At 40.4% G+C, this 27,425-nt stretch overlaps 1 protein-coding gene across 10 annotated transcripts in view; it reads right to left on the minus strand.

Annotated features, from left to right (window-relative positions):
* Positions 1-27,425, minus strand: part of LOC310895707 (putative acyl-CoA dehydrogenase 6) — an 89,177-nt gene that overhangs the window by 46,482 nt on the left and 15,270 nt on the right. For 6 of the 10 annotated variants that reach the window (XR_014580881.1, XM_083827319.1, XM_083827316.1 and 3 more), the window contains one exon: positions 26,426-26,546. Coding sequence is in view for 7 of the 10 variants with exons in the window: in XM_083827319.1 (XP_083683445.1) it covers positions 26,426-26,546 (121 nt within the window). In the remaining 3 variants the exon portion in view is untranslated. Of the gene's footprint in view, positions 1-517; positions 5,596-21,265; positions 24,720-24,929; positions 25,001-26,425; positions 26,547-27,425 lie in introns of those variants that run through there. The other 4 variants (XM_083827320.1, XM_083827315.1, XM_083827317.1 and 1 more) reach the window with 4 other exon arrangements.

A 27,425-nucleotide genomic window follows, 5' to 3' on the forward strand; every position in this document is an offset into this window, starting at 1 on the left:
TAAAAAATTACATGAGCTATTCCTCAAATGTAAAGCTGAAGCTCTCTTTCCATTCAAAATAAACAAACAAATAAATAAATAAATAAAGGCTTTTTTTCTTTCATTTCTCGAAAAGATCAAAGTAACCCCTAGGCTACAGCCTCAGCACTTCAAGTCAGGGGACATAAAACAAGTCAAACAAGAATTATCTCATCTTCTTACTTCAGAAAATCAAGATACAAAAACCAACCAACCAAGCAAACAAACAAACAAAAAAACCAAACAGTGGCTCATTTCTTCTGTTCACATTTATGCAAACATGGTAACTGCAATGACTAAGCTACAGATTTGCTCTGCTTTTCTTACAACATCAAGTATCAGCGAAGAGTCTTTTACTTCTTGTTTGAAATCCCTCTCACATTGTGTCTGTACCTAATTTTAAAGTAGCTCTAAATTTCAGCATAACGTTGATAAAGGATGGACTAAACCGAGAAGTAATTAAAGCAAGACATGAAAAATGCGCCAAATACAAACTTACCTAAAGAGCAGGCTAAAACACAGACCTTAGCAATTACACTTTCAAACCAAACAAAGCCACTATCCTCTGTGTTTAAGGGAGGTTTACACAAAATAATTACATCCGTTTCCTTATTGTGCAGATTCTTCTTATGTGTTAGGAATACTGCCATAAAGAGAAAAACTAGCAAAGCAAAACAAAACCAATAAAATAAATAAATCTTAAACTGTTACCATTTTAGGGAAATTCCTGTGTTTTGGAGCTCTGCTGCTGCAGACTGAGGGTACCCTGTCTAATGTTTTACCACTAGAAAATGTCTCCCACTTGCAATTTAATTGCAATTCACTCTGCAAGGTTTGGCTTGCTCTGATTTTGTGTTGGAGTGGTTGGTACAGTTGGAGTCCTGCTTAATCCAGCCCTGCAACTTGAAAGGCTGCGTGCAGCCTGTCAGCTTCCAGAAAAATTAGTCTTAAGGCTTAATAGCTTAGAGCAAATAATAACTAAAAACTGTATTATATAGGAATGAAGAACTTTAAGAAACTGGTTAATCTTATTAGAGATCAAGTATGGATAAATCAAACATGACATCTTGACATAATTTTTATTTTTCTTTCAGTTGTTTTCCATCTCTCAGTGTGTCCTTCTATGCTGACTTCCCAGAGCTAGGATCAATCTTCAGACAAATCCTACCCTCTGGTTTGTGTTCCCCATGCTGACCTGGAATGAAACCTCTCCCTAATTTTTCCCTTGTCAACAGGTTCCCCTCAGCGTAAACTCAGCTCGGGGCACTGTGCACCACCAACCCTGTTCCTTATGCAACTGAACATTTCTCTTTATTTTTTTTTTAATCACATTTGGGATGCTTTTTGAATGCCCTACCAAGATGAATGGACATTGCTGATCTCATTGTTTTGATTACGAACACAGAAAAGACGGGGGAAAAAAACCACACCAAACAAATTCATCCAGATTTTACAGCTGGATCAGGAGCCCCCTCTCTTCATCCCGCCAGCAACAAAGAATGTACAACAACAAGGTTATATAAAAACTAATCATACTGGAATTTTGTTATCCCTAATGTTTCCCTGTTGACTCCCCTTTTTTTTTTCTTTTTAATCTCATCTCTAGCTGAGGCCAACAAGAGCCCAGCGCTGTGCTCTGCTGAGCGAAAAGCCTTTGGCTCCCCACGCTGCCTTGCTGTTGATGGTCAGGCTCCACCTTGGAAATGCAGGTTGTTACCTGTTATCAGGTCACTCCTGCTGAGAAAACCCCGTTTGAACGAAAGGGACCAAACACCCATACCTCTTTTCCCTCATTTACACAACCACCTACCTTCATTTTTTCATCTCCTTGCATAAGAAGAGCAGCATTTTGCCTGCCTTTTAAATAAACGGCCCGTGAGGCAATAAAGCCTTTGGAAGATAATATACCATTGACTTTCTTTTAAAACATCTTGCTACTTAGAAAAAAGAAAAGAAAAAAAAAAACACACAAAAAGACCTTAGTGATGATAGCATGATCCACAAAACTGATAAAAGGCATGGAAGTGGATGGCAAGGAAGGAGAAAGTAACTTAGGAAAAGGTACTTTTGCCTGCCATTTAAATTTTTGTGCAGGTTATGGTCTCTATGGCAAAGTAGATGCTGCAAATCCAACAGGAGTATAACAGGTAAGTCTCTTGATACAAGAATTACAGGATTTTGCCACAATATTGAAAAAGTCACATGCTCAAAAAAAAAACAGCCGACCAAAAAAAAACCCACCAACCTGAGCCTGGGAAGAATGTCATTAATTAAGGAAAACAATGAAGGATTCATTTCAGGGAAGTGCATGGGGAAGGAAGGCAGACAGATGGGTGGAGTGATGCTCTCCATTACAAAAAACAACAGAGAAGGAAGTGTCCTGCTTTTTGTATTTTATTTTTAAACCTAATTCAAAGAAGCAAGGGGTGGAAGGAAATATGAATCCTCATGGCTGATTTGGTACATGCTCTTACTGGAGATCCCTCTTGGTAAATAAAACCTTACGCATGTATGAACCACTGCACCTTCTGCAAGCAGAAGACAGCAGGCAGACAGGTTCAGACTCCTGGAGCAATGGTGACTGTCACACCATTCTGCTTTCAGCAGTGCTGCCACTATTTCAGCCTAAGCATAATTTAACTCCCATTATTCCCCCTTCCCTCACAGAATCACAACTGCCCGAATGCAACTGGACAAGTTAAGAAATAACTGTTACTAAAAAGTGGCAAATGACCCTACTTGGGTCTTTCAGATGACAGAATAGCAAAAGGCATGAGCAAAATCATACCAGTTTTTAGAACTTTTGGTGGTTGTTCCGTAAAGAGTACTTTAAAAGTCTTCCCATCCCGTATACTGTCCAACTTCATTGTGTCTGAACAAGCTGTCACAGAGGAGTTATGAGAAGACTGATGTTTCCTTCTTTATCTTTTTTTGCTTACAGTTGAGATTACTTTCTCATTAATGTTGTGATAAATGACTTCACATTTTCCACTATTTTCAACGATACCCTGAGACGGGTTTCTCTTACACAGAAACAGAACAATTTTTTTAAAAAACTGAAAGAGAAAGAAAAAAGAAAAAAGGAAAAAATGAAAGAAAAAAGAAAAAAGAGGACAAAGAAAAGAGAAAAAAATATTTTAAAGAAATTCACAAGAGATTTAACTGAGTATTTACACCTGAATTTATATAGTTATATGAAGTTATATATGTAATTGAAATGTTTATCGCAAATAATTCAGTCATAAATTGACTTTTTGCTTGCCTGCTAATTGAGAACAGACTTCTAAATATGTATTTGAAATTGTTTAATAAACACCTTCTCTGAACAAATTTATGGAGATTCTGAAGATAAACTGTCTGTTATTAGTACCAACCTAACATTCACTTTTCATTACTTACACTGTGACACTGTTCACTGAAAAAAGACATTTGTATCTGTATGTACCAATAAAAAAGATGCTTTTGCTGATGATTAAACAAACACAGAGTTGAGGATGTGCAAATAAAGCCAAGGAACTCTACAGATGTATTAAATGCAAAAGTAGTTTGTATATATTTAGGAATATTCATTTATTGAATTTTTACTTACATACTTCATATGTAAGTATTAACTATAGAATTGCCTGCTTTTACCGTTACTCACTGCTTTTCCTACACTAAGTTATAAAAACTGTATTTGAAATGACTCATTGCATTGTTATTTTGTTGTTATAACAAAGGCAGAACCTTTACAGTAACTTCTGAGTTTCATGGAAAAAATATGTAGAGAATTAATTTAAATGTCATCTAAATAAAAAAAGAAAAAAAACATAAAAAAATTATAGAGCATCATAACCTAGACAGCATCGCAGATAGTTGCACTACTGAGGACAAGCAGTCCTAGCAGAAGCCAGGACTCCACAGTCACAAATTCAGCCCAGATCAGGCACGAGCACACATTGGGAAGTTAGTGCTCCACACCAGCTCCAAAAACGAATGGTGCTACCTACCTGATCTGGCCTGATACTTGCTGGTGGCGTCACTCCCTCGAATACTTGCCAACAAATGCACATCGGTATGTTACTTTCTGGTATCAGTATGGTAGTTCTTGGTCATTCCTACCTAACCCCATGACCAATATAATGATTCGGAAGAAGGCAGATAATACATGATCCTGAAAATAGAAAAACTACGCCCTGAAATAAGACACAGATTTTCATCAGTGAGAGTAATTAACCATTACAACAATCTTGCCAAAAAGCATGCCAACCATTCTTCTGTATAAACTCCAGTCTGGTGTCTTTTAAAGCATATACAGATACATACAATATCTCAACTGTCTCCCATTGCTTTTTACCCCTTCCTTCAGGGATACAACGTTTTCCAATGACTATCCAGAGAAATCTGCTGTCCTCACCAACTTTCTGCATTCATCTTGGAAGCGACCTACAGAGATCCAAAGGTCACAGGCCCAAATCTACTTCTCTAATTTATTCACAAGTATGGGAGTTGGTTATTGGATTACTGCACGGAACTTAATTACCCATATTAACATGAAGTTGGATGACATACTCAAGCAGTTTCCTAGTTGCCACTAAATTTGAATTAAAGAATTGAAGAAATTAAAGAATCCCACAAGCTCAAGAAGAGTGAGTCCCAACTGCCTGTTTAATCTCCTGCCATTTAATACAGCTGGTATGTCACCAACAGTTACAATTTTTGGCGAGTAAGTGACAATCTCACAGTTTACCCTGCTAGCAGTTTTTCCTCCTCTGTCCTAAATGGCTCCCCCTTCCCCTGTTTATGCCTGACACACACACGGTAATCACAAGCCTCTTATCACTCCCTACCTCAGCTATTGAGCTCCGTAATTGCTCCTACAAATCAGCCCTTTGATCTTTCTTCCTTTCTTCCCTGAACTCATTTTAGTTTGCCATAAACTTTCAGGCCAAGACATGCCCAAACAAGAGCTGCTATCCCAAATCCCTCTCAGTGTTGGTAAAATAGGATCCAGTTAATACGGTTGATTTTGGATTTGGGTCTGGAGCTGCAGATGAAAATTCTCTGAAACTCACGAAAGGTCGATTTCCTCTTTTTTGAGTTTTCACTACTAACTATGGTGATGACTCGCAGTATGCATAGTAAAGAGCTGCAGACAGCAGCCTTATAGCATAGAGAAAAATGAAAATAAAGAGGGGATGAAATACTGCTCTCACTTGCATAAAAGTTGGTGCTACATACTGAACTTAGAGGTCTTGCTGGCAGAAGCAGTCCAGCACCACAGCAAAGTTATCCCAACAGTCAAAGAAGAACAGCTTTTGAAAATGTATCTTTTACTCATGGAAAGATGGTTTATAAAAAATAAAGTTTGAAATCAAGATCACAAAGCACGTAAGAGTATTAAAAAATGAACTTGGCTCTGGCAATATGTAAAAAAAAAATCAGTTTTTTTTTTTTATTTGTGAAAAACTAAAGCATAAGAAATTAAGCTGACTAAGTTAAAAGACTGAAATCAGACCCAGGTTCTTTTTATTGCCACTAGAACGTAGCACGTGCCAAAAAGCACTCCTTTGTTTCTGTGCTCTTAATCACATGAAACACAGCCTTCCTAGTCAGTAATTTATACTATATTAACTACAGATAATAAACTACAAGACACCTCACTTAGGAGTATCCTCAATTGCTACTTAGCAATTGGAGCAGCTGATGCATGGAGATCCGATAACTGATTTTACTGCAAATAAACACTCATGCTGTTTCTTCTTCTGAATCCGAAACAGAAACTGCAGTCACCCTTTCTACTATGGACTTGAGTTCTTCAGCCACCAGCTCCTGCAAGAAACATGAAAATAGCCACCCTTATTTCTGGAGACAGTTCTGCTTCCTCCATCCTCTCCTGAGGTGGGGAAAATGTTTTGCTCTCTGGCAATGCCCCGGGGAAGAGGGGGAACAGTGAGCCAGGTGGGATTTGCACACCATGCTGCAGCAGCACCTCCCCTGCCCACAAATCCCACCTCTGAATGCTCCCTAAAGAGTAAGACTTCAGACTAACACCACATGCGAGAACCAACTATGCAGATTAAAAAAAAAAAAAAAAAGGCATTATTTTGGAAAACATATTTTTAAAAAAATCATAATTTTACTTTTTATTCTTCTAAAAGTGAGAGATCTGAGCCTCCCCTTCACACCTTTTCCTGAGCCCACAAAGAGACTCAGGTGTATGCTCTTAATATAATGCTCTTTGAGATAGCATAGGAAATGCTCACACAAAACTGCACGAATGAAAGAGCATGAGTAAACTTCCTCACTGTAACCAAGCTGGCAAGTTCTCAATTTTCAATGACACATTTATTGCAAATTTACAGTAATGTCCAGCTGCCCAGCAGAGAGAATGCAAAATTCAAGAGCCTGTAATGCTTCACTGAAATTTCATGAGCTGATTAACTTCTTGAAGACAAACTTCTCCAACCAGCAGTACCTTCACTAGCCAAAGAAAAAGCACCCTGCTCCTGCAAAGAAATAAGGCCTCCCCCACAGATCACCTACACATGTAAAACCTGTCAGGAAAGGGCATCAGGTAAAAAAGATGATGTTTCACAAGCAATGTGATTGTCTTCCCCTTTCAAATTTACATTAAAATTAAAAATGTCCAATAATGCTTATTTAAAGCTTGGAAAACGTGTACAAGTGTCTTAACATAACATTGGGATATATATATACACACACACACACATATATATATAAACCTGTCTCGCCGCTGTGGCTCACGTTACAGAGAACATGACTGAGCACCACCACTGAGGCCTACCTCAGTTCTCCTTGTAGGACAAGCGCCAAGCCCAGCACCAAGGCTGTCATGGCACCCACATCTTCCCCTGTTGCAGATGCCAGCAAAGGGGTTCAGAGGAAGGTGGAGAGATTTGCCTGATTTTACTCAGACATACTTCAGCTTCGGCCTTGACCTGCAATGTCTCCACAAAGACTGACTTCCCACCGTTCCTCCATCTGCTGGCCTGCATAATTAACGGTCGGTGCATTAGTCCAATTAGTTTCAAATTAAGTCTTTCAAAAACTCACTGAGAATTACAGCAACTAAGCCATGATAATTAAATATTGAAGCAATAAGTGGAAATAAGTATCAGGAGAGGTTTTCTGTGCCCCATTCCCACTGCACAGAGGGTTTAAGGGCATTTACTGGAACACATTAATTGGATCTGTGGGCTCCTGCTTGACCCTTAATTTTATTTTAACATATTTGGGCTTTGTAAAATATGTATAAATGTATTAATAATGTGTAAAGCACAACTACTGCAAATATCTTTATAAAGATTTCCTTGGGGGGGGGGGGGAAACAAAAACAAAAACACTAACCAGTGAAACCTTTTCTAAAATATCAAAAAAGCATTGCTGCTGTGGAACCAACACAGAAAAAGCACATTTGACAATAATAACATACTGTCCCAAAGCAATATAGAAACACTGTATTAACAATGTGCACAATATACAGTAAAAAGCACTCCTCCAAAAATAACACAATAATTCTCCCAATAACCTGAATATATGCAATATTAGAGTAGCCCACAAGCGCAGAGCGGTGAGTATATATGACGAAAAATGAATCAAACGGGTGATTTGACAGTGAGCAGTGAAACAATGAGGATAAAAACCGTCACTGAAAGTGGAAAGAGGGGATGAAATTTTTTTCCATAAATATTTATGTCATCGGTGATGATCATTACTATGCCTGGCAACACAGCAAAAGAATTAGATTGTACTATCCCCTGCCATCGTGTCAAGGGAAACCCTGTCCAAAACGCAGAGATCCAGGTGCTGTGTTCGCACCAACCTGTGGGTATCCATCCACATACTCTCAGATGCACACCAATATGCTCAAGAAAGCAGCAAAGACAGGTATCTGGCCAAGGGAGCAGGCAACTTCAGCTCACAACGTCATGTTTCTCTCACTGGGGCATTTGTTCTCACCTTGCTCCTCTCACCCATTAATGACTTCTTCAGACATTCAGGATCTGGTTATCCCTGGGACCTTGAATTAATCTGTTTAAGCTCGGTAACATCCAAAAGTATTAAAGGAAACTGAGCACTTAATAACATAAGAGCGTTTCTTAGGAAACCAAGGTAAAACACATCACAGCTTCCCGGCAGCATTTTTTGGTGACCTACTCCCTTCCAAAGACCTTCTCCAGAGCTGGCACATGCAGACGGCTCCCTCAGCTACACAAGATATGCTTCCTGCTTTTTAATCCAGGACTCATTGAAGCAAACGAGGATGCTGCCTTTAAAACCACTGTGAGCAGGATTTGCCACCTGTCTTGTCCTTCCCTTACTCTGCACTGTGCCAGTGTGACCGTTCAGGGAGAAAGACCCCCAGCAGCTAAGCACTTAGGGCAGTCCAACTAATGTAGTTACTTGCTTTAAGGCCGTTTGAAGTAGCTGAAGGCTTTGATAGGAGCCAGCAAGGAAAGATGTGCTAAGGAAGACACCACAGAGGAAGCACAATGTTTATCACATCGCTTCCTTCTTGCAATCACGAAGTCAATTTTCAAGAAATTAAAATTGAAAATACATGCCCAGCTCTCACTAATGTTCAACAGGAAAATGACAATACCCAGCACTCAGGCCTCTGAGAGTTTATCTTGCCCAGAGATTATTTAAACAAAGGTGATATTAACCCCTAAGCAGATAAAAAGGTACGGGCAAACAATACAGAAGCTATCTTCCATTATCGGAGAGCTTCAGCCAGCAGCCTGAGCACTTAAAGCACTGCTGTAAGAACAAGATATGATGCTGACATACGGTCTTCCCAGAGCACCGTCTTGAAAACAAGCTTAGCAACAATCCCTCAAGCCTATGCCCCTTGCAGAGCAGGTTGCGACACACATCTCACCCAGAAAAACTCAACGCTTTGATTCTGCTTTCCTATGTCGAACATGGATATTTTCATCTAGCCCTGCACTTCAGAATGACTTCATATTGTTGTTTTCTACACCCCAAATGAAGCCCCGATCAGTTACAATTCATTACTTATAAATAAAATTGCAGCTGATCATTAAAAATGCATTTGTGGTCTCCTTCAGATTCCCCAGGGTCAGATGAAATAAAAACACCACTGCCAAGTGATTTCACAGCCTGATGCCTCAGCAGTAAGAACATTTTTTAATATGTTTTGAGAACATGCCCCATCTCACTGAAATTAACCCCTCTCCCAACAACAAAATGTGACTGAAAAACACCACAGACAAAAATGGGGAGGGAGAGGGGAAGCTGAGGGGGCACACAGTGGGATACTGGAGGTAAGCACTTCTCTGCATGGTTCATCTGCTGGCATCTTTCACATCTTGGAGTACAGTAATCCCCCCAAGTTGTTCTGATCACAAACCATCCCGATCAGGAATTTTCTCTCTCCCCCACATTCATCACAGCTACGCAGACTCCTAATGCCAGGGTCCAGCTGCCTTTGCCACCTCTGCATTTCAGCTCCCCGTCACCCTGCCTCCTCCCACGGCTGGCTTGGGCCAACAACCAGCTGCAGGGGGGAATCTCCAGCCTGCCAGCACCACGAGCCCTGCTCTTAGTGGCAGCCTGTAGACATAAGCAAAAATAATCATAACCATATGAAAGTTTCCATCGCACTTTAATAAACTCTCTAAGTGTAGCTCTTGGATTGTTTTTATTTTTTTTTTTCCTTTTAAAATAAGCCAGTATTTCCCTGGCATTGATTTGTGATAAAAAGGAATCCTGTAAGGGCTTGTACATCGCAAAAGTCAGTGATAATTGCAAAACACGAGCCTTACCTCACCAGTGCTTGATTTACTGCACGCATTTTGCAACCATGGCCTCTGAGAAATCGGTGTCTGCTATCTACATTAAGTTTCAATTTCTCTAATTTTCTATATTAATTTTTCTTCTTTCTTTTTAAACACTGTACCAACTAAATGTCAACCCAGTTTTTTTCAAACTTTTATGTTTGCATTCTCATGTCAAATGTCTTAACTACTTCACAGCTAGTAGGTATTTGGGACTGAGAAGAACCCAGGTGTTGTTCCACTTCATCTTTTCTTACTGAGCTATGTTATGACTAAAAATTACTGATTTCAATTAAGCCCTTCTTTATTATTATTCACTAGACCTTAGACTTTAAATCCTTTCCCCCAAAAAACATTAGTATGCTTTAATAACTAACTTTAAGGATATTCCCTTGTCAGAAATTAAACTGCAGAGATTTGTGGTTATTTTTGAGTGTTGTCAGATTAAACTTAATATTAAATTAAAAACTGTTTCACAATGTCAAAAAGAATGTTCTGTATAATAATCTGCCTTCTGATGGTAATTTTGTATAATTAATGTCACCTTTCCTTGTAATCTTTTGTGTTCTGAAGTTTATTCTATACTCCCACATGGAAAATGAGATCATTCAGCATGTGGAGGCATTTACATAACATAGCTCACCACAACCCATTGAACCCATAAAATACTGAAAGGAAGGGGGAATTTTATTTAAATATGAACTAATTTTCCCCTTTAAGCACTATTAGCATTTTCATTCAAAAGACAGCAAAGGGGATGTTAGAGAGTGTCAGAGACCACCACCCTTCACATGTGCTGCTCCACCTACAAACCAGGACACCCCAAGTTTCCACCTTTGGTTCCCTCCATCTGGCCTCATGGATGCTTGAAGGAGCAGCAGGCAAAGAGGCAGTGGTTGCTTTCCAAAACTAGCAGCCATGTCAATATGCCCACTCTCTATTTAGCTTCTCCTCAATAAATCCACGTGTGCAAGAAGATCCATACTACAACAAGCAACAAAAACCTACCCCAAATCCAGGCAAGACATTTTAAAGCCATGCAGGGCAGCTGCACTCACAGTGCTCATCCTGAGTCCCAGATAGCTTGGAAGTAGGACAAAAGATCTGATGCTGTCTCCTGATGCCACATCATGCAGTAACCACGTACAAAGAACTACGCTATAGTCACTGCAAAAGTAAAATCTCCAAGTCTAATCATCTCATGGGTTTAGTTTTGGAATCTCAGATTGTTTTCAAGTCACTTGAAACATGGGAACAATTAAAACCGGTTAAAGCTTTAGCAAGATCAGACGGAAGATTCTGGAATTCTATACATTTATATGTATTACACGGCAGACACCTGCTTGAAAATTATCCTTGGAGAAAGTCTGATTCACACCATTCCATTCTGTGCCATCCCCTCCTCTAACTGAAAGATTTCCCCTCCTTTCCCTAACTGAGAGGGCAGCACCATACAAACCACACAAAGGCCCAAATTCCGGTTTATCACAGAGAGATGCTGCTCTGAAATACCTGGAGTTGCTTGGAGGTTACACAGTGCAGCGAGTCTATGGGTCGAGTCAGTTCTCCTGCACATCAGTTTGCACGGACATGTTCAGTGGGCATCTCTAACGCTGAGGGTTTCTTCAGTTTTAAAAGAAGTAGCCTGCAGATCTCAAAACACCTTTGCAGGCATTTTGTAATTGCAGACAAAGTTTTCAAAGACCAAAATATATACCTCTCAGACAATATTCAAGGAAAGAAGAAACTGGATTCTCAGTAGCACGGAATAAAGTCAGAAACAAAGATATAAGCATCATGATCATAGTTCCAAAGTAAGCTTGCTGGACGGAATAGGACATTTCCTGCTGAAATGACTTCTACTTTAAGTGTTTTCCTCCTGGTATTTGTTTCATCCTGCATTCTTCTTGTTTCACATCCTCCTCTGGGATTATGGAACCTGATGATATCCAACTAAAACTTGGACAGAGACAGGGGACAGGATTCCCAAAACTGTGTTTGGAAGAAGATAAGGAGACGGCATAGACAACTGCTTTTCCTTTTGAGAGTTTATGTGGTTTATCCTGACATCTCATCAGTGTGGTGACTGGAAGCCCAGGAAAGACCTGCCGAAATGTAGCATCCTGGTTTCTTTTACAGGTCCAAGTGTCCACAAGCACGAGGTTTTACAAGCACAAGACAGGACGTCCAGTTTGTACAACTACAAAATGCAGTCCACAGAGTGCTCAGAGGATGTATGAGGGTCAGCTCAAATCCAACACAGAACGCAAAGATACCAACATTTACTCCCCCCCCGCCTTGAGTGCTGCACTGCTACAAGCTTCAGCTGCCTTAACTATCTTTTTAGCAAGGCAGGACACATACAGAAAGGCAGATAAAAAAAAAAAAACAAACATGAAAGGCTTTCAACAGCTAGACATGATCACATTTTATGCAGCTCCTTTCCGTTCTTCAAAACAACCCCATGCACAGCAACACTGGCCAACCAGCAAGGCCTCCCTAGTGCCAGAGGACTGGGCAAAACACAAAATAAAAAGCAGTCCGAGTGTGACTTTATTTATTTTTAACCACGTGCCAAGTATGACACCAGCGCTGTGTGCAGGAAGCATCTGGACACACTGGAAAGAATTTCCTGACTTGCTGCAGGCGACAGCTCAGCTAATGGCTTCTTGCTGTCCGCCACAGAAGAGCAAACTGCTCCCATGCTGCTGCCCGTTCATCTGCCTTCCTTTAAAATAAAAGGGAAAAAAAGTCAGCATTCTACCTAAAACAAACAAACAAGAATCAAATAAAACGGAATCAGAGGCTTTTTGTTTTCTTTTGTAAACATGGACTTCCATGATAGCAGGATTTAGCCTGAACTGCTCGGCTATGAGAAGAGAGACCTGGAAAGCAAATCCCTATTAGAATGCTGAATGAGTAAGATATTCTATTTATCTTCCAAAATAAAATTTCTGTAAAGGTTACTGAGCAAGAACAAACAAAAGAACAGGTAAAAAAAACACAGCGTGTTACTAGCTTGAGGAGAAAATATACAATTTAATCTTTAATAAGCTTTCCTGATGAAGCAAAGTCCATCTTTCTAAATTTCTCTGAAATGGCACTGGCTTTGCAGAGTAAATCCATACCAAGTAGATGACAAAAAAAAGATTCAATTTCCTCAGCCTTCAGGACCTTAACATTTTTAGCAATGCCAAGAATATCTGATCATAAAAAAAAAACAAAACTTTTTTCCTCCACTTATGCCCAGAAATTCATCGGTTTATCACGAACAAAAAAAGAAAATTACCCTTACTCCTCCCAAAGGAAGTTAAAAAAGGAGAAATGGCAAATTGCAATTGTTAGAGCAGTAACACATGGACCCACCTGAGTCCTCTTAAGAGGGGAAAACACAGCAAGAAAGAGAGAAGAGGCTCAACGGAAAAACACAAATAGACCAAGATGGCTGAAAACTGCTGGTAGGATTTAGAAAACATGTGAATGGTAATGACTTGTAAAAAATATGATCATAGTAATCCCAATATAAGAAAAAGGAGGGAAGCACGAAAATTAATCTTGGGCTGGGGGATGATTCTGAGAAGCTGGAATATCCACTGATTATTATTAGTACTTTAAGTACCTGTACTTTTCATTCCTGGCAAAACTGAGACTGGAGTGGATCTCATCCTTCTAGCAGTTCCCCAGAAGCTGTTTCTCTTTCCACAAATCCCCGGCCATGCCACAATCTGGTGGATGACCTGACTCCCCAGAGGCTCTGGACCAGCTTGGTGCCAACACGTCCTTCACCCTCCCCCATGCACCTTCCTCCCCGGCCACACAACGATACCCATGCTGTCCAAGCAAAGCACTAGGGATGCACCTTGCATCTCAGCTGAAAAACATCACAAGATAAAGTCCAGATCTCTGGTGTAAGACTACAATATTGCTGCTGGGACCAAAGCTCTGGTCCGCCCAGTAGACAGAGAGTGTAGGAAGCTGTGAAACGGTGCTGGCACCCGCTGAGTGAGTAGCTGATGATCAGAAATACAGTTGCTCTCCCTAAAGCATCTGTGGATGGCCCCACCATCTATAAAGTGTGTAATAGCTTCTGGATTCCTATTAAACTTTGCTCTCTACAATTCTGTGGGATGAGTTTCACTAGTTATTCATAATATAAAAAGGAAAAAAAGAACAACACCACCAATTCCTTTCAGTAGTCTTATTACTCATGGAGCTTCCGCTCCACCAAAGGACCCCAGCTCTTGAATGATAAAGGGAGGGTGAGAGTAACAGTCTCATTCATTTCCTCTGACTAGGGAGCAGAAAAAATTCTCACTAAAGTCACCTTCGGAGATTTTTAAACCATTTAATGATGCTATAAAAACTCAATTATCTGCCCCTGTTATACTCACTCAAGGAAATTTTCCATTAATTCTGCCCTTTGCTTCCCTGTTCAGATGAAGCAAGCAAAGTGAATTTGTAAATGCTGGAGGTTTGGGGGGAGTGCACATTTTGTGCTAGCTTCACAGGCCAAAGGAAACTGCACAGAGACAGGTCATAGTGTTTCAAAGGTCCCATGCCAAAAAAGTCCTACCAAAAACATGTCTCCCATCACCAGAAAGATTTCTGGTACTGAAATGAAATTGATGCACTGTCAGCTGACAACAGAGTTCAGGTATTCCACCATGAAGGAACTTGAAAGACATCTGCAATAGGTTGTGAACCGATTTTCCTGTATGCTGCTCAAGGTGTTTTCCTACAGTTCTGGGTTTGTTTCCATCAGACAACGTGTAACACTGGCTCTGACACAAACAGAAGCAGTGGTTAGGAACACTAAGGAGAAAAAGCCCTTAAACACTCACTGAAATCAGAAAGTCCACGTACCTTGTTGCTTCAGTTCCCTGCTGTCCCACCACCCTACCAACTGTCACCCTACCAGGAAGGTTTTCCACTTGACCTCCACCTAGCAGAGCCATGCAAAAGATGTGCTGGCCAGTGCGTGGCTGCGCTCACGGCAGCGTCCCAGGGAAAACCCCCGTCCTCCTCCAGAGCTCCTCCGTCATCGCGGCTGCTGCTTCCCAGCTCTGGAGACATTTCCCAGCTCAGACAAGACCACAGAGCAGCTTTGTGGTCTTACGGGAAACAATAGCTGTTGCATTAGAGACTCCTTCAGAAGCAGCTCTTTTAGGCTATCACAGGAAAGGCAGAAAGGTACCAGACAAGCACAGCCTCCAGCTAATACATCTGTCCTGCAAGAAGTACTGTCTTTCCTAACTAGTCTCCCATATATCTGCTGGAGAGACAACACAGAAGAGACATTAGCAACAAAAGCAGAAAACATTGCAAGATAATAACCTCTGCAAAACGGCTAACCCCAGGGAAGGGCAGAGCCAACCAAGCAGTTTGGCCGGAGTTAGGAACCCCTGACTTCATTAATTTATCTGGATGCATTAGTAGGCGAGATGAAATGGACTATTTTTTGAGAAAAAGAAATAATTCCAAACTGACACTGAAGTCCAATTTCAAAACTAATTCTGTAAAACAGGAAAGTGGTTTTCAATTTGAGCATAGAAACAATTCTGGTGTTTAGAAGAACGCTTCCCCAGTCCCTGTGTCCTTTCCAGTTGGCCTGCAACTCCAACACTTAAGCAGACACTTTTTAGCAATTCTACGCATTCTAAAACTGTTCTTTTATATTACTGAAAAAAAAAAAAAAAGAAGATGAAGATATCTCAAGGGTTTCTTGAGTGGACAGCTGGAAAATTTAAAATAAAAGTTTTAATTCAGCCTTCTTTTTCATTTTTTAAATCGATAAACACTTTTTCTTTTCTGTTTTTCAAACAGGGTGAAGCTGCATTGCCTCCAGATGACTGTGGCTTTGAAACAGCAACACAAAACCAAATGCGCCTAGAATAATAAAAAAAAAAAGTTAAATCTTCGCACCCTCTTGTGGCCTCTTCCCTTTGTTTTGTCCTAACACCCATTTATCCCTGCCCACTCCTCAACCTCTGCCCCAATAAACTTCTGACGAGTCTCCTCCCAAGGTCTCCTCCAACAAAGTCAGCAGCAAAATAACTGAAATAGCTACTCAGATTTCACAGGCACCACAAGGCAGGGGCAAGGCTGTAATAAACTCTGTCCTGTCCTGCACACACAACCCAGAAGTCCTGCTTAGTGTTCCTTTCACCCCTTAAATATTTATATTGTTCCACAGAGTCCTGGGATTATGATATTTTCCCATCTCTAGTTTTTATTGTGCACCAGTCCCCTGGGGGAGTTGCGATGACACTTGATCCAGTTTGCCCTGAAAGTTTGCTGTGCGCATTTCCATTTTGAGATCACTCTTGTGAAATAAGTAGGAGACCATATAAACACAACCCACTAATACTATTACATTAAGCTTCTGGCTTAATGTATAGACAGCATCTGTCCTAAGCAGGCCTTAAAAAAAAATAAGTAAATCAAACAAACAAACAAAAAAAGAAATTAAAGTTTCAAAAAAACACATTTGCTTATATTTGTTTTTTGTCCTGTGACGTGCACCAAAAATAAAATGCGACAAACTCAACAACAAATCAAATCATTTCCTCTTGCTGTTATTCAGGCTTCTGAGAAGAATAGCTATCAGCTTATCATATCTTATCACTGTCCTCTTTATATTGGATTACAGTTTGCAGGAAACATTTGTTATTGTTTTCCTTGGACGTTATAGATTATAGTAGGAAAAACAGCTAAAGTGTGAATACCTTACACCAAGTGGCAACTAGTTCACAAACGTGTCCTGTCCTGTAGGAACCCAAGCAGTAAGACCAGACAATGCACTTAAGCACGTACTTAAACAAGATAGCTAAAGGATATCTTGTGCTACAGGATCAAAGCTTTGAGAAGTAGGTGGCAGGCCAAGGACATGGTCAGCCCTGAGGCACTGCCAACCCCTCAGCTCCTGGGAAATGTTACCGAGTTGAATTCCGGCACTCAGAGCAAATTTCAGCACAATGCTAGGGAACGGGACACCGCTTCTTGCAAGGGTGGTGCAGGAGAAGCAGAGTCCATGCTACTCGTCTGCTGTACCTATGCAGCCCCAAAGCTACGGACAACACATACACACTGCTCTCAGATGTTATAGGGAAATGGTATGGGTAGCAATCACACTGGCATGGTTTTGAACACTCATCTACATCTCATTCTTCATTCAACAGCGGTATAATGTGGCAAAATTCTTCTGTAGAGAATAAAAAACAATGAAGAAAATTAATCTAGGACAGAAAAGTCGATCAGAACTGGTGAGAACTCACTGCTAAGCCCATACATTCCTGAGCACTTAAAACACTACATTCATCACTTTGTTTATACCCCTGAATGAAACAGCAACAGTCCCAGATAAAACCAAACTGCCTGAACTGACTAAATTCATATTTCTTTGTAGTTTTGTAGAGGGTTTAAAACAACAGAAAATGTAAAAAAAAAAAAATCCTTCTCTCTAAATAAAAATCAATGTATAAAATGCAACAAACTTTACTGCAACAAATAATATAAATGTATAACATATATACAATCATGCTTATCACTACCAAGTACAATTCAGGATGGAGTATTACTTTTCCGTATCAGGTCAGATTATAGCTGGACAGAGCATTCACTCACACATGCCTGAGCCTCCTGCTGTTTCCCCACCCTACTTACAACTCAAGCAATCCTCAAACTGAGTAGCACACAGGAGATAATGAGACACAAGTTCTGATGGCATGAAATCCCTGCTTGCCTCTCCACAAACACACCAAGTAGTTGTCCTGCACTGGTCAGACTGCCCAGTCAAAAGAACTGGTTTTGAAGTTTTAAAGCTTCACTCATTCCTGTCGTCAACGTATCTCCACTTCAAAAACAATTTGTATATTTTTAAAATGTAATTAATCAATTGAGAATATGAAGTTAAATGGATTGATTCTTTGGACCAACCACAAAGCTACAAATTGGTGTATTATTAAGGCTAAGCTTATAAAAGAACTTCAACATGATTGTGCCAATACACCAGGGCATAGGTTACAAGTATTTTTCCGGCCAATGTAATAGATTTTAGAAGTACTTCAGAAAAATAAGCAAACATTTTTTTCATTTCCCACTTCACTTGTTAGGGGGTATCATACAGCCTCTGATGTGCCTGTCAGTACTACCTGAGGGCAAACAATGAAATCAAAACAGTATTACATGAGGGTAAACAGTGAAATCAAAACAGACCTCAAAGCAGAACAAACATGAGCCCCATGTCACACAACTAGGTATGCTTCACTTCCAGGTTCACTGTGAAATGGTGATATCTATTCCACACATTATCGCATGATTACAAACTACTGCAACCTCAGTTCTCTGCATCTTTACCTCAAAATTCGCTTTTTCCACTCCTTCAAATTAGGAAGCTGCAAACAGGCAGCTCTAACCTTATCTATGTAGTAAGCACAAAGGAGCTAAATTATTTGTACCAGTATCCTTTTCTGACATCTTTTGATTACCATGTAGCATACGGTATTACGAAGTGCTGTGTGCATTACTTCTCCTGTATGCAAGTTGCTAGTCACATGCAGACTGTGCCTGCGTCTTGGTCTGTCCTCCTTGCTGGGATGAATGTCAAAAAGGATTAGCACTGTCCCCACGAGTCCAGTTTACAGCAGGGGAAGTCCAACAGTTGTCTTGCAAGGGTAAGGACAAGATTCACAAAGGTGGATGCAATGTTAACCACCTGTCAGAAAGGGAGAAAGATAATGCCAAGTCCTGTTTTTCACTTATAGGAAAAGAAAGTTTACTGGCATGTGGACCTTTGAACTTCCTTACCACTGCCAGGAATGACTAAGAGCTTATGCAGTATCTCCATGGATTAGATTATTAATGATGCCTCCGTAATAATGTGATGATGAGTTTGCATCACCTGGGTCACTATGGATTAGAAAAACTAGATCAGAATAGGAAAACTAGAACTAAAGAGATATCTGGGCTTTTTGTTGGTGGTATGTGTTTTTTTTTCTTCTTATTTCTTCTATTCAGCTACACGTGTTCTGGTTTGTCCAGGCTGGACACCAGCTTATCTTGCTCAAATATTGAGCATAAAAACACCTACCTCAGAACAATGCAATCTTTCTGCAGTCTTGTTAATGTTCTCAAGCCAGCTGTCATTCAAAGTTTGTGATCTGTTTATTGACCTATGGGATCTGCAAGCGTTGACAAGTCAACAGTTCTTCAGAGATTTTCCATGTCAACCTCAGAATGACTGTTTCACAATATTTTTCCCACTTTCAGTCCCAGGAAAGAAACCAACCTTCGCTCCCAGCAGTTAATAATGCAAAAGCAAGTGGATAAAAGTGAATCAAGCCTAGGTTTCACAATGATAAGTTCCCCCCACTCAATGTACTGACGTGTCTCAATGCATTAAGGGTGTATCTAAACCTTTCAGAAAGCATTCTGGTTATTCCATCTCAGTACATGACAGATGCCAAGAATCTAGTGTCAAACTTCTGAGACTGGGAAAAGACAGTGACATGTAAATTAAAGAAACTTCTAAGATGAAGGTTATTTTAATGTAAGCACATTCATTGGCCCAAGCTTTGTCAAGTGACAGTTTTGCCATTTGATCCACTGAAATACAGGGATAAACTCAATTCTTTTAATGGGAACTCCCAAACGGTATCTCTTACTTGATACTGTCTCAATCCTTATATTCTTTTCAGGTGTTGTAATATTTCATATTTCTTTAATCTATTCAGCTTCTCTCCTTGATGTACACTCTTTTGCTATTCACAATCACAAAATTAAGAACAACAGATTTTTAGCAGATTTGCCTGTTTGCTCAAAAACACCTGAGCCCAGCAATTCTCTATGGAAATCTATAAATTCAAAGCAAAGTTGTACATAGAGACCTTCAGAAGCACAGCAACAGGAGGAAATAGCTCACAAAGATAAAAAAAAAAAGTTACAAAATCTAACTGAAGCATTCAACCCAACCTAGAGTATGTTTGGTCCACAGCTTCTGAAACAGGTACATCCCCAAATAAACGATCACAAGTTACTACCAGGAATCTTGATTGCTTCTTCCACTGTTTTGTCATGATGCTAGGCTGATAAACGCCATCTGGCTTTTGGTCCCATTCAGTACCAATTAGTCCAATTAGTCCTTCCCCACAGATTAGACTGGGCTCCTGATTCAGCACCTAGACCTCCGAGCCGTACACAGGTCCTCTTCTTACTTCTTCATTGAAATAAGAAAACTGTTATTACTACAACTTCTGCATTAGGGAGTAGAGAATTAGCTAGAGAAGAATCCTCTCTGCTGAAGGTTGAAGCATCAGCATGTAAAAAAAGACAAAACCAGCTAGGTAGTAAGTAAGACCATAGCTTCTGGAAAAAGATTCTTCGTAGATTCTGGAAATCAAGGTTCCCACTCTAATGTTCCTTTGCATTGTGACCTTCAAACAATGTCACAGCTTTAGCTTTTAAGTCTGCGTTTCTGGACTGCACTCCCCCAAATACACATACTTGGTATTGTAGTGTTTATAGTTTCGTGCAACCCTGAAACCTCATTAACAAGCCTCATTTTCATACAACGCACTCGAGCTGGTGCACACTTAATGTAAAGTTAATGAGAAGGGAGAAGGACGGACTCTGCTGCACGTACAGCCTGGCACGCCCCGGAGCCCAGCCCGGCACGCTACGCAGAGCGGGGCAGCGTGCTGATGGCCCCTTCTCGGCTGGGAGGTGGAGAACCATACCCACGGGGAGAGCTGCTTCTCGCTGCTTCTCATACAAACGGAAACTAAGTGCTGTGAGTCAGCTTCCAGACACCACGGGGATCTGTCAGCTTGTGTGAAGCCTGTGAGACCTAGAAGCAAATCTGGCTTGCCATGGGGGAACGGAGCATCGGGAGTTCAAGCACTTAATTGCAGGGGCATAGCTGAGCATTTGATCACAGTTAGACACTTCTAGCTTCTTCCAGGAAAGAGACATTTTTTGTGTCCCCCCCGATACCATTTTGACATAGCCTGTAACCACCTGGGTACACGTACCAGGCTTCAAAAAATCCTAGTCTGCCCCTAAAGCACTGGCATGTTCATACCTGAATTGGATGAAGTATTGCTTTGTCCTGCATTCAAGCCACAAGTGTGAGGATTTGCTTTATCTCAAGTACAAAAGTAGAATCCCAGGAACTAATCTGATCTCTCTATCAACAACACACTTAAAGGAAGATTATCTCTTCCAGAAAGACTTGCTGTCCTTCAGTAAATCTGTTCTCTGCCGGGTGTTTCTGCAAAACTGCTCTTAATAGCTGAACAAGCTATTCCCAGAGGTGCTGGTGCACTCCCTAACCAGCCGCAAAGAATGAGGCACTCAGGCTTCTAAATCCTGCGGAGAGTCAGCACCCCCAACAACCACCAAAACAACAGATAAAGAAGAAAAAAAAAAAAAAAAGGGAATTCAGGTACCCATTCCCTTGTCTGACCAGGAACAGAGCTCAGGTAGATGCTGGTCCTTGAAGTGCAGCAAACAGTCTCCGTGCTACCATTTTCAACTGCATTTCATCCTACGCTTTTCCATTTCACAAGAGAGGGAAAATAAATAAAAGGATCACCATGTAAAATTTATATGTACACATATAACAATGTTTTCCTTAAAATTAAGGAGGCCAGATAAGCACCTGAAATTTCTTACACTTATCTGACTAAGGTCTCCACACCACTTCCATCCATCACTAATTTTGTCAGCAATTCAATTCAAATAAAGCGGTGACTCATTTTAGTCTATTGTTTTTCAAAGGCTATTTTGAGGCTCTTTTCTGATTGCAGAACAGGTGTACCTTGTAACTGATAAATATTTCAGAGCTCTCATTTACTGGTTCACGGGCATCTTAACACGTAGCACAACGCCCTCACACTCCCAAACCTCCACAGCACGACTATTATTAACATCCAGTTGCATTCGTTTGTAGGCAAGAAAAAGATCAGATGGTCAGTTCAGCTGGCTATGCTTAAACCCACAAGCACTGTAGCTGCTCCACTCCTGAGTTTGGGGGGGGGGGGGGGGCAAAGACTTCTCTTCTGGCAGCTCTATCCCTATTAGCTTCTACCCATAGATACACCTCAGAAGTTTCTTACATTTACTCTCTGTGAAATCATAAAACCCCATTTAATCAGAACTACTAAATCCCTTTCCAGTGACAGACTTCACTGTTCCTCCAAGGTCCTTCTTTTGCTAATTCCAAATAATAATAAGGCTTAGTGTTACAGGCAGGAGAAAAAGAGAGAGTGAACTCCCCCACGCACTTTGAAGGTGACTTTCCACTACCAAACTCTCATAAGGTCTCCTCTTACAAGAGAAATGTATATTTGTGAAGAAAATAGCAGAATTAACTTCAGAGGATAGCACAGATCTATATTCCCCCATTTAACACACAAACGTGCAATAAACAGGCTTTCGTACAGCAAGACATTGCATCGTTTTCCAACTGCAAAGCAATCAATCATTCGAAATGTGTTTTGTTCCATCAGATGCTTATCTGTCTCAGGTGACAAGAACATACTGCTTATTACTTTATCCAGTCCCAGATCTGGCATATATCCCAGCAGTACAGAGAAGAGATAGTGTAAAACTATACTTTCTCCTCTGTGGGAAGTCTTACACCGTTCTATCCTGACTGATATGTTTAAGAATGTATTTCTGCAAGTGCACTGCTAATTGTTTGACAGGGATAAATGAAAACTACTATTTGGACATACTGTCATAATCATTTGTGCATACAAACACATTCTACTCAATATTCCTACAGGACTGCCAGTGAAACTGCTAGTGAAATACCCAGAGCAGGCATCATTATCGCTCACATCTCAATGTGATGCTATATGTAGAAGCAGGACAGAAGGACACAGCCCTCTCGCAAACCTCTTTCTCCTTCCCCTTTGCTTTCCCTGAGCCTTTACAGGAGGATTCCTGCACTTTTGCATCAGCTGATAAAAAAAAACTTTCAGTCATCCACATGGACATGTAGAGTTATGCAAGCACGTAACAGCAAATTTTGAGCCTGTCTTTGGCAACGCATCCTAAAATTTAGTAACAGCCAAGGCGTTGATTCATAAACCATAAGATTACAAAGGACTGTGTGGATGTTTTCAGCTTTTACTCCAACATTTCATCTGATCTGCACACAAAATACTCCAAAAAATATGTCTTGCCCGCTTCCCTTAGCAAAGTCACCAATGGCCAATTACCAAGACTGTTTAAAATATTTTTGCTCCTTACCCTAATATTTTCTGTCTTGAGTTTTGGGACTGTCAGTACCTCGACAGCCCAGACACTTTATAACTTGAGGAGAAACACACAGTAAGCATAAATGAACAGTAAAAAGTATAAGGAGATGTTGTTTTTTTTTTTTCCCCCTCAAACTAAATACTTCAGGCTGAACTGAGCAATTCTGTAAAACGCTTTTTGCACAGACCAAAAAGACACTTCTTATTAATAAATAACATTCACTTTTTTGCCATTTATTTCACAAGTAGGAAGAATTTCCTAATGTAGCAGGATAACACATTTTCCAAGGGGAAAAAAAAAAAAAGGTGTATGCCCTATTTTTGAGTCATGTAAATAATACTAGAGCAGAGAAATGATTCAAAGAAAATAATCTTCCTCTGGCCGAGGACTGACCAGACAGTAAGTTAAATGCACTGTTCATCCTCAGGGCTCTCCAATTATATATGTACAGCTTGGCCTTGCCTAGTGTTTACATAACCCCTGCAACTAACATCTTGAACTATTGTACTACTGCAAATATTACTCTAAGCATTAACAACTGTGAAAAGGCATACAGGAAAAACATGGACAAGTTTGTAGTCCACAACTGCATCTGGTGGGAACTGATGGAGCCCTTGCAATGCAAACCGTGCCCCAAATCAGTTCTCCACACAGAGAAAGTTTCCAACGATAAGGGACACATGCAAGGCATGTTCTTTTAGAAACCTGCCTCCCGTTTAGCAGCTCATTGTTCACGAATGGCATGGTGTTTACACGGGAACCAGTCCAGTTTCAGCAATCCGGAAGTCCAGCAGATGTTTCCTTCTATCTAAGCAAAACAAGTTTGTGAACCGTTCCTGCCCAATCAGAAAGCTTCAAAATTAATTATACAGCAAAATAAATAAATAAATAAATAATTTACTTGACAGAAGGACCTTGGAAAATAAATTCAGAAAATGTTTTATTTCAAAAGTGCAGCTGCTACTAAATTTATTCATTTGAAAAAGTTAGGCTTCTTCACCAGTGCATTATGATCTGGGTTTGGAGGGATGCAGCAGGAAAATGGTAATTTTGGTTTGTGCTGGAAAGGGAAAGTAGGGCAGGTTGTTACTCACATGGCTCAAATGCTCTCCTCCAACCAATTAATCTCCCTCCTCCAGACCTCACCTGACATCCCACCCAAACTCTCGGCTACTCTTTGCTTCCTCAAATCTCTTAAGATCTCTTAAATGGCAGAAGTGGCTGGGCAGGGTATAAAAGATCTTTTTCTTACTTTTTTTCTTTCTTTTTTTTTCCTTTTTAAATTACTGCTACTAGTACACACCGGTCATACAGCAAGCATAAGCACTTCAAAAAATGATGAAGAATTTCATGCTTTGCCAAAGTAAGTTACATTGAGACTGTGTTGTTACCCATCTGACTGTTTCACTTATCTTCCCAAGAGTTTCACGACTTTCAGGATGTGCCCAATGTTATTGTACAATTACAGAGCAAAGCTGGATCTGAGGTCATCCTGTTGCACCGCTGAACACTGCAAAGGCAGCATCTCGCAGAAGCTGCCACATTTTTTGTATGTAACAGTATCTTGCTCCAGAAGATGAAGTGAGATGGACCAAATGTCGCTGAGAAATTTATCCAGTTTTTCAAAAGTTTTGTTAAAATGCAGCTGCAGAGACCCAACAAATTTGATTAACACCTAGTGTCAAAACCAAGGATAAAATATTTTTAACCACAAGTATAACAAGTGTAGTCAGTGCAGTCAGCCTTCCGTGCCCATCTTTGCGTTTGCATGCTCCTTCTTCACTAGATTTTATTCAATTTATTTCTTGTTCTAGCTATTTTGTGAGTATTATACAAAGTTCCTACCTCTACAATGTTTTATGCACAGCATGCTTGGCAATTGAGGTTCCTTACCCCAGAGGAGGCCTCTGCATGTCCTGAGATGCATATAACAACAAAGACAGAGCTGTAATCTGTCAGCAATGCAAGGCGGCGTTACTACAATCAACATGGATATTAGCAGTCTGAAGCAGACCCCACTGAGACATATTTCAGATCTGCCTATCAAACAATTATAGCAGAAGGTGGAGGTGTTATTCTTCTCCTTCCTCCAATAATCCTATTTGTCCTTTAAATAAATCTTAAATGTAATCTCAAACTGTCAGCATTTTTGTAAAGAAGTACCAGCTCAGACCTAATTGGATTTGTCAGACAATCACAGCTAACCAGTTCTGCGAGCTCCAGTGGCTGAACAGCTAGAGAAAAATCTTCCAAGTTGGAACGTATAAAAATATGAAAGTTCATTTCAAGAAGAAAAATTTCCTCTGAAAGTAACTGGTAAAAAGGCATAATTTTTTCCACAGTTCAAACCCTGTCCCTTAGCAACATAATGATGTGGTGTGGCATAGCTAAGGTTGTGTGAGCTGCTCTGATCAAGGCCAGGTTGGATGGGGCCTTGGCCAACCTGATCTAGTGGTTGACATCCCTGCCTATGGCAGGAGGGTTGGAACCGAATGGTCTTTAAGGTCCCTTCCAACCCAAGCCATTCTATGATTATTTGCAGTTAACTGTTCAAACATTGCCACTTCAGGATGCAAACTTGTTTTTGTTTTAGACTTTCAAACCATGAATAAAAAAAGGGGGAAAAAACAGAATTCTGACAGGCACATTTATCAGTAGTACTTGAAAAAATATATATTGCATTGCTTGCAAATGAAAAAACTTGCAACATGTATTTTAGCTGAAGAGTTGAAATACCAACTATGCCTCTGGACTTCTTGACTTTTTCCTCACAGTTATAGGAACAGCGTTGTGAACCTTGCTCTTTGACAGGTTATCATCAGCTTCTTGTTCTGTACATGCTGCTGTCTGGAATAGTGCACTTCAAGGACAGTTTAGGATATAATAGTCTAAAACCCAAACAAACCTCATCTTCATGGTGAGACATAATACATTACAATGATGTAGATGTTACAAGTTAAATTTAAGTAATAGGCCAAATCTTACAGCACTTTCAATGCACTCAGACTGTGATTTCTTTCATGAAGACTGAGATTATTCCATGCGTCCTGATCCAGAAGAAAGTGAAGTCACTAGACAGCTTGTATGTTGAGAATTGAAGTGACATTTATTTCACTGGCTTTAAAATAACAATTACTAATTTTTTTAAACATTTATATTTAGGAGAATATCAACTTGAGCACTTAGCAACGTCATTTTCTGTATCTGCATAGTTGGTAAGCAGCATGCCTGTGACTTGGGAATAAAAGTACATTTTTCATTCTTTGGCAAAAGCTATCTGAGATGGTGCAATGTGTCTATCCCCGTCAGCATGAACACTCAGGAGCTGTACACTCTCCTACCTGTTGGCTTATCCACACCAAGGAATCCAGCCTGTCCCAGGGTTTTAAATACTTTATGTGCTGGGAACTGTCCTTCTTCTTCCCATTTGTCCACAAAGGGATTAATCTCCCTGTCGATGATCTAGATTTGAAAAATAAATTAAAAGTTAGACATTCCTGCTGAAACACCTTTGACTACTTTTGTCTAAATAATTTAAAAAGCAAAAAAATGTGCAGAGAACATTTTGAAAGCACAACAATTTGTTTACTTTCTGTTGGATGCCCTTATTCTCCACCCACTCACAACAATTACCACAGATGCAATGGGGTAAATATAAGTAGTTCTTTTAGCAATTGGACCTATTGCAACAGGAAGCCATCGGGGCTGGTTTAAGCCTATCCAAGACCTACGAAAATGACAATTGTCTCTCAACATTTGTTACCTTTTTCGGTACTGCTTCTAAAATGTGACAGGAATAGAAACCTGTATTGTCCTCAGAGGGACCCTGACACAGAGGGTTGATGGCCTTTTTCATGACAACCACACAGGGCACACAAGACAAACAATTACAACGGGCTTCGGCTCCCTTCCCTTTGCCTGAAATGCTCTCAAGGGCATTGGAGTTCTTCAAGGCACTTGTGTCCAGTCTGCAACAGTGTCTGACAACACATACACTGGAAAAATCTGGCCTTCTTCCAGATTTTATGGCATTCTCAAGACTGGAAATTGGACAACTCTCAACACCAAGGCTGGCAACTCTCAGCTGGGCTACTGCTGCATACCTTCCATATGTCAATGCCCTAAGCTGCTGGGCTCCTGCACTTGCTCTATTCAGGCTGCTGTCTTTACTTCCCGCTGTTGCAAACAAAACACATCTGGAGCACGGCCAGTATGTTCAGGAACACTTGGGGGTTTCAGAGCACAAGGGTTGGATGTTTTATCCCATGAAGACCCAGATTTTCATGGCCATGAAAAGGGAGCCAAATGTGTAACCTGCAGTCTTGCAGGCGAGCTCTAAGG

The sequence above is a fragment of the Anser anser genome (assembly GCF_964211835.1).
Source record: "Anser anser genome assembly, chromosome: 2".
Classification (NCBI taxonomy): Eukaryota; Metazoa; Chordata; class Aves; order Anseriformes; family Anatidae; genus Anser; species Anser anser.